Source organism: Marmota marmota, unplaced genomic scaffold (genome assembly GCF_001458135.2).
Source record: "Marmota marmota marmota unplaced genomic scaffold, marMar, whole genome shotgun sequence".
Taxonomy (NCBI): domain Eukaryota; kingdom Metazoa; phylum Chordata; class Mammalia; order Rodentia; family Sciuridae; genus Marmota; species Marmota marmota.
Genome location: NW_025999900.1, coordinates 60,431,140 through 60,444,038, shown reverse-complemented (window position 1 = coordinate 60,444,038; position 12,899 = coordinate 60,431,140). Strand labels below are relative to the sequence as shown.

The 12,899-nt window shown below is 57.7% G+C and overlaps 1 protein-coding gene across 1 annotated transcript in view; it reads right to left on the bottom strand.

Annotated features, from left to right (window-relative positions):
• Positions 1-80: 80 nt before the first annotated feature.
• The window catches only part of Bdkrb2 (bradykinin receptor B2), a 33,238-nt gene continuing 20,419 nt past the window's right edge, over positions 81-12,899 (bottom strand). Inside the window, exons 2-4 of the mRNA XM_015495350.2 lie at positions 12,453-12,578; positions 8,546-8,658; positions 81-5,362 (exon numbers count right to left, since the gene is read on the bottom strand). Of these exons, the coding sequence (XP_015350836.1) occupies positions 4,276-5,362; positions 8,546-8,619 (1,161 nt within the window). The 5' untranslated portion in view covers positions 8,620-8,658; positions 12,453-12,578 and the 3' untranslated portion in view covers positions 81-4,275. The remainder of the gene's footprint in view (positions 5,363-8,545; positions 8,659-12,452; positions 12,579-12,899) is intronic.

The window sequence follows — 12,899 nt, the reverse complement described above, 5'->3', positions numbered from 1 at the left end:
GGCAGCTCGGGGCGCTGTCCACTCACTGGTGGTCCTCGCCCCCCCCCCGACGTCGGACAGAAGAGGCTGGACACCCAAAGAATCGTCAGGAAGCAGGTTTATTGACTGTAGGGTCCAGAGGGGCAGATGCCTGAAATTCTCTGGATCTTGAGTCTGGAAATTCTTGGAACCTTATCCCCAAGGGGACTGGGGGGTGCTGGATGCTTCCATTTTTGTAGAGTCTACATAAAAGAATATTTTTTCCCTTGAGTTCACAGAGAGTGCTTTTGGTCCCATGTTTTTTTAGATTAGTCAGAGGTTTTACAACAAAAGCAGAAGCGACACCATCAAGTCTCCGGTCACACTCAGTTTTTGCAAGATGGAGCAACTCTGCCTCACAAGACATAGGAAGCTCTGCCCCACATGGGGTTTTTTGTAGGAATTTTGGCTGATGGCCTGTGTAAAAAGCTTTCTGACGAGAGGAGGAACTTACAAGTTACAAATATGGTGGGGGTTTCTGCTGGATTATGGTGAGGGTCCCCCAGGTGGGGGTCTCCCGGGTGGGGGTCTCCTGGGTGGGGGTCTCCGGTCTGCTTGACCTCCAGCCTGCGCCTTGGTGGCTGCCGCTGTCCACCGAGAGAGGATCAGATGGCTTATGGCCAACCCAGGGAAGATCTAGGTTCAAAATTCAAAGTACGGTTCCTACCGAATATTTGAAAAATTGTAAGTCAACCCTTGTGAACTGAGGGCCCTCCACTCAGGAGCACAGAGTCCCTCGGGTGCTCAACACAGTGTGAAATACTTGATGGGCCTCTTCGCCTTAGGCCTGGCCACAGCCAAAAACCGCAAACAGACTTAAACTTTCAGCAGTTGCATTGCAAACCACGACCTCTGTTACTCGTGGCTGACCACACGTCCCCTGGGCCGGGGCTGGGGGACAGTCAGGAAGCTGTGTGAGGCCTTGCAGTGGGGTCAGGGTCAGGTAATATGGTGATGACCCAGGACACAGCTGGTTCTTGGCCTATGGAAGCACAAAGATGCCTCTCAAGTGGCTCCCTAAGTCAGCGTTGCCCTGATCTGGAGCAGGAGTTCCCATGGGGTCACTTGATGTCCAGTTTGCTGCTGGCTCTGCCTCCCGTTTTATAGACAAAGTGATGTCGACGCGGTGGGATGGTCAAGACCACTCAGCAAGAGCGAGCCCAGGGCAGGACTGGCTGGCAGGGCATCCACAGCCATGCTGTCCTACAGCCTGTGCCCCAGCCCTGATCCGGGAGCGTGTGTGAGTCCTTCAAAGGTGGCTTGGCTGCAGACTGGAGACCTGGGAGATGGTGGTGGCTAATATTGGAGGTGGAGAGACCAACAGAGGACAGGTGGACATGGAAGTGGGTAGATCAAGCTCACACTCATGGGGTTGAGTCTCAAAAGACGTGCCAACCCACCAGGTGGGAGGCATTAAAAAGAGGTGCATTGAACAGTGAGCCCCAGGGTTCTGGAGGGCAGACTGAGCAGTGCTATAGATTTTAGATTCTTTCTTTTTCTGTAGTGGGGATTAAACCCAGGGGCACCCAGGGGCTAACACTGAGCTCAGCCCCCAGTCCTTTTTATTTTGAGACAGGATCTCACTAAGTTGCCCAGCCCCATCTGGAACTTGCAATCCTCCTGCCTCAGCCCCTGTCCCCCCCCAGGGCTGTGCTACTTATGGAGACACAGAATGCAAGTTCTGTTTAGCGAAGGACAGAACTGAATGAAGGACACTGAGGCGGATGGGTACAGCTGCCCTGAGAATGCGCAGGCAGTGGCTCTTACTCTGGATGTTATTCGACTCCTGATTTGAAGGGAAGGTCAAGTGTAGGCACTCAAAAATACATCCAGTGTGAATGAAGACTGAACCTCGGCCGTCTGTGATTCTGGGCCTCGTGGGCACCCAAGGGAGCTGGTGAGGAGCTCCCCATGGAGGGATCTAGGAAATTTGTGAAGCTCCATCATTGCAAAAGCACGAGACCCCTGATCTACACGCCAGAAGCCGGAGGAAATCAGTGGACCCCCCAGCCCCCCAGGCTTGCAACTTCCCAAGGCAGCATCCAGGGACAGAACTCAAGGTTAGGGAGCTGTGACAAGTGAAGGGGCCACGTGGGACAAGACGCATGCTCACAGGGTCCCCCTTCCTCGTGGCTGCTGAGCTGCTCTAATGTACAAGTGACAGCTTTGGGCTCTTTCCGGGGACAGACCTCTCCACCTGGGGATCAACACCACCCACGGGTGGCTCCCCTCTGGCCGACGCAGTCTTGCCCCAGACCAGGCAGAACATGAGGAGCCCAAGGCTGTGACCAGCTGTAACCAGCAGCTCCCTGGGGAAGGAAGTTGGGGGGAGACTTTTTGGCGACAAAATCAGAGTCAGATTGGCCAGGAATTATGGGCTCACTGCACCCCAATCCTCCTGGGGTCTAACAGCTGGCTGCTAATGTTCACTTCCTGTTCCACTGAGCTCACTGCTGCAGCGCTGCCTGGCTCTAAGCTGCCTGATGCTGGAGTCCGGGCCACGGCCCCTCCACTGGCACGGCCCCTGAGGCTTGGCATGGTGCTGGCCACAGCAGGCACATAATTAGGCGCATCCCAGGGACTGGGGCGGTGTGCCATGCAGCACTAAGCCTCGCCTGCATCCCGTGGCAGAGCCCAGCCAGGCCCTGTGCTTGGCCCTGAGGGGAGCACATGCAGCAAGTCCCCTGATGGAAGGCCTGCTCGGGCCTCTGTTTAGCCTCCCATCTGTTCAACATGTGGGTCTGGGTCTCCACATGCCCTGAGGTCACACATGCCCTGACTGGGCAGCCCAGAGGGTACAGGCTTGGCACACCCAGGGCTGTGGGACTCCCCATGGTGTAGGGAGGCTGGTCCCATAAGCTGATGCCTTGGGGTGAGCGACCTTCATGGGTCTCGGCCCTTGGACGGCTCCACTGCTTCCCACCCAAGCCCTTCTCTGGGTCCCTCTGGGCACCTGTGAATAAAGTATTGACTGGCAGTCTTGGTTGCTGAGACCAGCACAAGGGAGAAGTAGGACTGGACCCCCAGACAGGTGGGGGCCGAGGCCAGGGTCTGAGCACTGTTGTCCCAAGCAAGTCTTACCAGAGACCACTCTCCTGCGGCCACGGAAGGGATGGCTCCTTGCAAAGGCTTGGATGTGTGTGTGGGGGGATGGGGAGGAAGGTGGGAGGGGGCGGGGCAGGCGATGGAAGGCAGGTGGGGACAGCCAGCCCTACTGAGCCCTTGCTGAAGCTGCTGTGCCCACCTTGGCTTCCAGGTCTGATTCTCCTCCAGGAGCGAATTCCAAACCTCAAAGTCTTTTCCTTATAATAATCCATCCCACTTGGTGTGCAGAATGACATCTCACAGTGACACAGCACCTTTTGCTTCTCAAAGGACTTTTATGCTTGTCTCATTCTTCAGTCCTCACAATGACCTCATGTTACATAAGAGGAAACGGAGGCAGGGACCAGGAGACTGTGCATCTAGCAGTCAGCTAAACTGGGACCTCGGGTCCCTCCCAGCTCTGCTGTCTGTACTGCTGCAGCCTCTTGCCTCACCATGCCACGGAACTGCCTACTAGTCACTGAGAACACATAGGCACTCCCAACCGAGTTCTGCGGATGCTCAGAGAGAGGCTTTCCTCTGGTCCACTTGTCAGTGCAGTGTATACAGCAAGTGCTTAATAAGTGCTTATTGGGTTCTCCTTTTGCATGGACCACATGTCGAATGGTGAGAAGAGCCAAAGGCTCATGGTCGCTGGGTTTTTGTAAGAATTTAACCTTCATTAATCTGCAGAGTCATCCTCCAAAGTCCTAGCTGCATGGATTAATGACACCCAGGGCAACAGTGCAGCCAGGTCCGGCTGTGCACTCCACCACAGACCAAAGCTGGGCCACTGTTCTCTGGAGCCCTGAGCTGTCACACTGAGGCAGGGAGGGACCACCGGCCCGGCCACTCCTGCCCCTGCTCCCTGATCCCCTCGGCTCCTGGGAAGCAGCAGCAGGCCCCGCAGGGTCAGCAGGGGACAATAATACTGTTGCGTGTAGGGGGCACTTGGCTGTGCCCAGGTCACCTCCTCATCAGGGCTGTGCACTGCCATCCGGGAGGGCGGGAATCGCTTTCCTGTATTTTTCCTGAGACACCAACTCATTGCTCGAGATCACGGGAGGCCGCCAGCTCCTTGCTGGGTCCGTGCTGGACAGCCGCTGTCCGTCCGTCCTCGCTTACAACAACAGCAGCCCCGGGGCCCGTTCACTGGCTGCCCCTCGCCCAGTCCTACAGTTTGTGAATCTGGCGGTCCACCGAGATGGAGGTGCGCAGTGTGCCCATGGAGTTGTCCGCCGGGACGGGCTCGGGCACGCAGCCCCGTTTCCCGCACGTGCCCTGGTACACCTCGCGGGACTTCTTCCGGAAGCGCTTGCCCACGATGACGTACACCAGCGGGTTGAGGCAGCTGTTGCTATAGGCCACGTAGGAGCTGATCTGCGTGATGACGTCGATGATGTGCTCGTTCCAGCAGCCCGAGAGGATGCCGAGGCGCAGCAGCGTGTCCAGGAAGGTGCTGATCTGGAAGGGCAGCCAGCACACGACGAAGAGCAGCAGCACGGCCAGGACCAGCACGGTGGCCTTCCTCTCTGTCTGGATCTCCTTGAACTTCTGCATCTCGTTGTTCCGGAGCACCTGCATGATCTGCACCGTGCAGAAGGTGATGACGCTCAGGGGCAGCAGGAAGCCCACCAAGTTCAGGAGAACATTGGTGAACACCTCCCAGGTGTGGGATGGGTAGATGATGACGCACGCGGTCACATTGTGGCCCTCCTCACTGTACCCCCTCATGGTCCGGAACACCAGCATGGGCGAACTCAGGAGCAGCGTGCACCCCCAGATCACCAGGCTGTAGAGTTTGGCCCAGCGCACCCCGCGCATCCTGCCCATGGACATGGTCTTCACCAGGGCCAGGTAGCGGTCGATGCTCACCAGCATCAGGAAGCAGATGCTGCTATACAGGTTCATGTAGATCATGGTGTTCACCACCCGGCACAGGACCTCTCCGAAGAGCCAGTCAAAGTTGTTGGCGATGGTGATGGCCCAGAAGGGCAGCCCGCAGGCCAGGATCAGGTCAGCCACCGCCAGGTTCCCCAGGTAGATTTCGGCCACGGTGCACCTGCTCTTGTGCAGGCAGAACACGCTGAGGACAAAGACGTTCTCGACCGCAGCCAGCACGAACAAGACCCAGAGGAAGGGGGCTTGGGTGGCATTGAGCCAGCCCCACCACTCGGTGTCGGGGCAGCTGCTGTCCTGGGAAAGGGTCCCGTTAAGAGCAGATTCGAGAGCTTGTGAGGTGATGTTGAGCATTTCAGTGCTGAAAGAAAGTGAAAAAGAGGCTTTTAAAACTCCAGGTCACAAGTGCAGGAAGGTGTGGGGGAGTGGGATGGTCCATCTGCCCCCCGGGCAGCAGGAGAATGGGCTGAACTGCTGCAGCCAGTGCCAGGAGACCCTGAGACCCCACCCTCCATCTTACAGTGCCCCTCCACACCTGGACCTAAACAGAGACCTCATTTCTTCACCTTGAAGCTCCCCAGGGGTACTTCCTGGGCCAGTGTCCATCAACAGCACTAACGCTAACCATCTGAGTGTTGGGCCAGGAGTGTCTAGAAGCTTCCACAACAGGAGGGTGCACAAGAGTTCCTCACTTATCCTGTGACCCCTCCCAAAGGAGAGGTCATTCAATTGTGTCATGGATAAGCAATTAATTAGACAAGAAAAATATCCTGCCAGACTGGGAGACTCCAGACTGGGCGTGAGACCAAGGGCCATCTGCTCACACCCTGTCTCCTGGGTAGCCTGTCTCTTCTGGCAAAGGGCAGCCTCTTATTTTCACACCCTCCATCTGCAAAGTGTGGGGTGATCGTGGTGGGATGCATGATGGAGAGAGAAGGTGGGGTGTTGCAGACAGACAGTCCTGCTGGCTTCAAATCCTGGTTTGCTTATTTATTAGCTGTGTGAACTCGGGGAAGTCGCCTCTCTGAACCTCAGTGACCTAACCACTTCTTAGGATTGTGATGGAGCTCTGAAATGATGTGCAGAAAGCTCTAAACTGCATTTGGTTCAATAAACTAGTAATTATTTTTGTCCACTTATTGAAACAACTGAGTCAAACCCCAGCCCCACTGTTTGCAGTTCTGGCTTCTGTGTGGGTGACTATTAATGGAGGGGGTCTGGAATGCTCCCCTGAAAGCTCATGTACTGGTCAGTGTGGTGGCGTTCAGGGGTGACAGCCTGGATTATGAGGCCTGTGACCTCTTCAGTGGATCAGTCCATCTGAGGGGTTCATGATTTGAACAGACTCTTGGGTGTTGACCACAGGCAGGTGCATGTGGTTTGGGGGAGTAGGTCCCCGGGGGCCGTGGCCTGGGACTATATCTGGTCCTCTCTCTCTTCCTCCTTCCCAGCGGTAATGAGCCGAGCAGGATTCCTCCCTATGCCCTTCCACCATGATGTTCCACCCACCTCGGGCCCCGAGCAGTGGAGTCAGTTGACCAGGGACTGAGACATCTGCACCCATGAGCCAAAATAAGTCTTTCCTCCTCTAAGTTGTTGTCAGGTATTTTGATCACCCAAAGGCTGAGTAACGCAGTGACCTTGTCATCAACCCAGGTGAGCTTCAGAGACCAGGAGGGAGGCGGTGTTCTAGAAGACTAACCATTTCTACCTCCAGGAAAGAGGCACAGGACTTGGGCAGAAGTGGGCACTAATTCTAGCTATCTCTAGGTGCGTAGTCTTGGGAAAATTGCTTGATCTCTCTCGGCTTCCATTTTTCTTCCTGGGAAGTAGCACATTATTCACCTCCCGACTTTCCCTGCATGATGGTGGCAAGGTTCACATCCGAGAGTGGTAGTGAGGACACCCTGAAAAGTGTGCAGCACACTCAGAGAGCGGTGGGCATGTCCCTAGGGCTTGTGGTGTGTGTGTGGAGAGGAAGGGGCTCTTCCTGGGAGGCCCATGGCTGGGAGGCTCAGGAGGAGGAGCTGAGCAACCGAGTGCAGGAGAGGCTGCCCGTGGCCTCTGGGATTTCCCAGGAAAAGCCCTGCTGCTGCTTGTGCAGCTGGAAGCCATCTTGAGCTGGACTGGGGCCCACCCATCCAAGCTTTTATCCTGGAGGGGCTTCTGAGCACCTGCTCTGAGCTGAGCCCCGCCCTGGGACAGGGACACGAGAGGAATCCCACTCTCCCCTGGTCCCGTGAGTGTGGGGTGGAGTGGCCGGCCCAGGTACAGGATGAGGGTGGTGCAGGTGGATGAGGATGGGGAGCCAGGGGTGGGAGACGGGCAGAGCAGGCAGCGGGAGCCGCTGTCACAGAGTCGGAGAGGAGTGAGACGCTGGGGCACGTTCCGGAAGGTGGTACCAGGGGTTGGGGAGGACGGGGAAAGTGCGAGAGGTGAGGTTGACTAAGGGAACCGAGTGTCTGTGCTGGCTGCTGGGGAAGTGGGGCGCTGCCCCTGTAAGGAGGGGGAAGGGGAGCTGAGGGGTGTTCTGGAAAGATCCCTCTGGTGGCTTGAATAGGCCCCAAACTGTTTTGATACTGTTGCCTTCAGAAGGAGCAGCGCACTTCCCCTCCCTGTGGATATGGGCGGGGCGTGGCGCCTTGCTTCTGACCAACGGTGGCAGTGGCGGTGTCCTCAGGAGTAGGTCATAAAATGTGCTGCGGCTTCCTTCTCGGCCTCTTGGATTGCTTGATCTGGGGAACGCAGCCACCATGTTGGGAGGACACCCAGGTGGCCACAACCAAGGAACCAAGCAGGACCCCCTGGCGGTGGGTCCCTGGGCCCCAGAAGGGCCCAGGTGCTTCTGCTCCCTGAGCTTTGCACCCTCGCAGCTGAGGCTCCGGACACCAGGCCACAGGAACGAGCTCCCCAGCACAGCTTCTAGTCCTGACCCCAAGCAGGAGGCTCCTCTCCAGTCTTCTGAAGCTAAGACCTCCCGTGGCCACTCCCTTAGTCGGCGTTTGGCCCCATTTCTGCAGATACAGAACATCCAGGGCCTCGGTGCCCCAGACCCGGGCACTTGGTGTGTCGCTAGAGACTGAAATACAACGCTGGGCAATGTCTTGGCTTCTCAGCTGGACACGGGGAGAGCCGGCGGGCTGGCACCCTGGCCCACGGCTCGTCCTGAGAAGCTGCAGGATCAGCTGTGGGTGGGGTGTCGGGAGCCTGGGCCGAGTTGGCCCTCTGGAAGGCTGCACCTGCCACAGAAGGGGACGCCGGGTGGCCTTGCGTTCAAGGTTGGACGCTCTGACCTTCGTTTCCAAGTTTGCCTGGGAGGTCTCGCATGTGACAACCAGGAGCATGCCCCGTGGCCCTCCCACCGTCCCCTGCAGCAGCCCACTCCCCCACCGGCCTGCAGGGATCAGGACACTCGACCACTCTTGGCTTTGGACTCAACGTTGTCTGCTCCTTGGCTGTTGTCTGGGCCTGAGGACCCAGGGCCCGGCTCTCTGGGGAGCGCCCAGGCTGTCTAAGCAGCACAAGGAGAAGCCCCTGCACTCACCTGAGGGAGGCTGTGGTGGGCATGGGGTCCTCATGCACAGAGAGCAGCACTGGTCTCTTCCAGGTGGAGAACATCTGGACTCAGAGCAGGACGAGGGCGAGGCCTGGCCTGGACTGGAGGAAAGAGAGGAGAAGGTTAGGGGGCGGGGCCGTCGGGGACCATAAGTACATTCATTCCCCACCAGGGAGGGAGAGAGGGTGCGGAGGCCGGTACCTCGCACATGCTGATGAGGTGCTCGCTGCACGCTGGGTGCTGGGCACGTAATGGCGAGATGAGTGCTGCAGCCAGAGGGTACCCAGATGGTCACCAGTGATGCCCACTGATCTGTGTGCTAAGAGATCAGATGCAAGGTCCTGTGATAGTGATATGGTTTGTGTCCCCGGGCATTTTTGTATTGCAAGATGGGTCCCTAGGGGGGCGATGTTGAAGGTGGTGGCTGAGTACAAGGTAATTTGGCCACTGGAGGCACTGTCCCCCAGAAGACCCCAGTTGGTTGTCTGAGAGGGCTGTGGTACAGAGCAAGACTGGCCTCCCCTCCTCTGGCTTCCTGTCTGGCCATGTGATCTCTCCCTCTCACGGGCACTCCCACTGTGATGTCATCTGCCAAGAGGCCCTCAACAGAGCTGGTTCCACACTTTTTGCACTTTTTGGCCTCCCAATCTGTGAGGTAAATAAACCTCTTTTCTTTGTAAGTATACAGCCTCAGGTGTTTTGTTACAGAAATGAAGAGTGAGTAGATACTGATGTTGAAGCCTGAGCATGAGCAGGAGTAGGAGGGTGAAAGGTCATGGTAGAGGAAGGAGGATCAGGTGCAAAGGCCCTGAGTCAGGGGGACTGGAGGTCTTAGGCCCTGGAGGCTGCTAGGACAGGGGATCACAGGGGCCAAGTAGAAATGTGGAGTGTGGCTAGCCAGTGTCCATTAACCTAGGCATGGGGTGATGGAGAGGGAGGAGGATGGATTCCAGCGGGGTTCAGAGAGTAGAGCTGATGTGCTGGTCCCAGGTTGGACACAGAACGGTTGGGGCTGAGGGGTGGTCAGGATGCTCCCCAGGTGCTCTGCCTTCTACAGAGCAGAAGAGCAGGGAGGGCAGACCTGCAGGAGGACCTTGTATTTGGACTGCGGAGAGTGAGGTTCTTCTGAGACTTGCAGCTGGGGAGGGAGAAGCTGTGGCCCAGGGGTGGCCGGAGCTGCCGGAGGTCTGAGCGGCAGAGCCGGACGGAGGTGAGTTAGATGGGCCTTGGGGGCTGCGAGACGAATAGGAGACGGCTTGGATGAGGGTCCTCGGTCCCTTCTGGTGTTGGCAACACAAGACTCCCCTGTTCTGGGTGGCCCTGGTGGAGAGGTGTCTGCCCTCCTATCTGTGCTCGCCACGCCCACCCCGGGGGCCCGGTGCCTGCTGCACACCTGCCCTGCCCCGAGGAGCCGGGTGCAGGAAGGTGCGGATGTTCTGCATCCTACTGCTGGGGCGGCAGGTGGGGCTTAAACCACTGGCTCTCCTCCACACTTAGCATTCTCTGCAGGCTCCCAGGGGACCTGGGACTCCTGCCTAACACGCATGAAGAGCTGTGGGCACATGCAGTTGTGTGTGGGTGTGTGCATGGGTGTGCCTCGGATCTGCCCTGTGTCAGCTTCCAGCTGCTCAGAAACACGGGGTCTAGATGGACCCTGGGCACTGCCCTTCTGGAAGCCTGGCTCTCCTCATTTAGCTGTGGGACATGGTGATCAGGGAGCAGACGGCCCAGGGAAGTCACTCAGAAGACGACAAGGCTGAGTCAGTCAGTAGGGCGCCCAGGGCAGGTGTTCAGTTAACACCCAGAAGAGATTCATGGACCTGGGGCCTCAGCAGAGCCAAGGCCAGGACCCGGAACTTGCCAGGGACGCAGCGAGCAGAGTCCCTCTGATCCTTTGGTGGTGGGGGGTTTGGGGAGGGAAGAAAGACCTCGTGACTGGTTTTCTGAGGGGGCCTTTCCTGGCTCACGGAGAGAAAATCCACCTGCAGGCCAGAGGTCATGTTTGAATCACTTATTTTAAAAACATTTCAAGGATAACTGAGCGTCCACCACTCACTTGCTGGCTGGCCAGCAGGGAGGAGGGAGGACAAGCCTCCCCTGCCCCTTGGGCTGGCTGTCCAGCTGAGCTGTGCAGCAGGGGACCTTAGCCTCCCTGCCTGGCCTGCGATTCCCACCCAGAGAAGGACAGCCGCGAGTTAGCTCTGCGGTGCCTCCCCCCTGGGGAGATGTCCATGTTTCCGGTGACCTCAGTCTGGGGGTCCCAGATCTGGCCAAGTCAGCCCAGCTGAACCTCATCACTGCTCAGGCTGTAACACAGAGTCTAGGACGTTCCCAGTGTCCAGAGCTCAGGGGACTTAAGCTCAGGGGACAAGAGAATCTGGGAGCCTGGGTCCCCACTGGCTCTGTCCATCTGCTCTGGAGGTGGGACTTGGGCAGGGGGCTGTGTGTTCTGCTCCAGGTTCCCTCCGGCTTTCCCCCTGGACCCCTGCCTCTGGAGCCCCATGGGGACAACTCCACGGCTCCTTGCCATCTGGGTTCTCTGGGTTTGGCCAGTGGAGGCCCAGGCAGGAGGCTGAGGGAGGGCGGAGAGTGAAGATGGGCTTCCTGGGCGCTCACCCTTTTGTCCCCTGTCACAATGTGTGCCCATATTTTGGGGTTTCATATTACAGCTAGGCCCTCAGGGACTGGACTGGAGTCCATTGTGTCCACTGGGGGCCCTGCTTTCCAGAGGGGAGGGGCAGGGAGCTCAGTCCCCAGCCCGAGGCACAGGGGAGGCACCTCCTGTCGGACTCCCCTGGGCCTCTGTTCACCTTCTCTTCACCTCTGTTCACCTTCACCTTCCTGAAGGTGCTGTCCCTCTCTGGGGACCTGACTAACACGTCCTGGGATGGTGAGGTCAGGTGTGAGGCAGGGGGAGGAGCGTGGTGCAGGGCGTAGGCAGGTGGGGTCAGGAGCGGCCCTCAGTGATCTGGAGTGAGTCCCCTATCTCTGTGGGCCTGGGTTTCCCCCTGAGCAGAGCCGGGAGGGTGGACATCAGCCCTCTCAGATGCAGACCTCCATGACCGGGCTGGGGCCTGTGGACAGGAGCGGACTCTAGCGGATGCTTCAAGGGGACCTCCCACATTCTGACCCGCCGTCCTCTCTCCCTCCGCCAGGAACACTGTGCACATAGTTCCCTGGTTAGTCACCGAGCACGGGGCTGGGTGCTGTCGGGGTGAATTCCACGTTAGTCTCAGAGGAGTCTGTTTGCTTTCCCAGGAGCCCAGGTCTCAGGGCCTTGGAGGCTGGGCCTCCCCCAGACACAGGGCGTCACCATCTCCAGCACCAGGCTTTGCATGGACCCCCAACCTGGGGCAGGGATGGGGTTCAGGGAGCTGGGGAGCTGCAGGTGCTGGGAGGACGCGCTGAGGCCAGAGCAGCCAGAGGCCTCCCGTGACAGGGTCCCTGTGCCCGCGCAGCTCTGTGGCATGCGGCTACAGGATCTGCAGGCCCCGTCTCCAGTGTGCACCCAGCTCCTCCGCCCACCTCTCTCCTTGGAGCTCAGCATCAACCCCTCCCACTCCTGGAGCTCACGGGGGTAAATGTCTCTGCTTCTCCGTGAGCTGCCTTTTGTGACAGGGGCCTCGGGCAGAACTGAGGAGGGCAGAGGGAAAAGGTCCTTTTGTCCCCCGGTACAAATACACATGCCGGTATTTGGGGGTTTCATGTGGGAGCTGGGAAGCATTTCCCAGGCGGCGGGTAGACTGGCGGGTAATGACCTGAGTCCTCCTTCTCACTAGGCAGGGAGAAAGGCTCAGCCTCGTGCCCCGTGTCTTCAATGCCTCTCTAGGATTCAGAAGCTCCCTGCTCTGGACATGTCCCCTAAAGCTCATGCACTGAAACCTTAGTTACTCACTCTGCTTGCCCGTCTGCTTTCTGTCAGGAGTTGAGCAGCCTTTGTGGTCCCACAGCCTCGGACTTCCATCCTCCTGAGCCAAACTGGACCTTTTTTTCCTTCATAAATTTCTCAGTCTCAGGTGTTCTGTCATAGCAACAGAAAACAGATAGAGACATTCCCTGTTTAACAGGGAGAGCAGGCTCTGCTGTGGCTCACCGTTACCCCCCCCCCCCCATCTAGTCATACTTTAATAAAGGTGTCTATATTTTTATAAATAACTCCTTTTAAATGACAAATGAAACTCATTTTCTCTTTAGGTTGGTGATATGAGCTTACAGTTGGAAAATAAGCCAGTAGTAAAGTTATACCTGTGCAGGTGCCGTAGATATGGCAGAACGGAATGGTCAAGTGTGGAAGTGTCTGGCGGTGTCTGACTGGACACATGCAGACAAGTGTGTGTGGGGG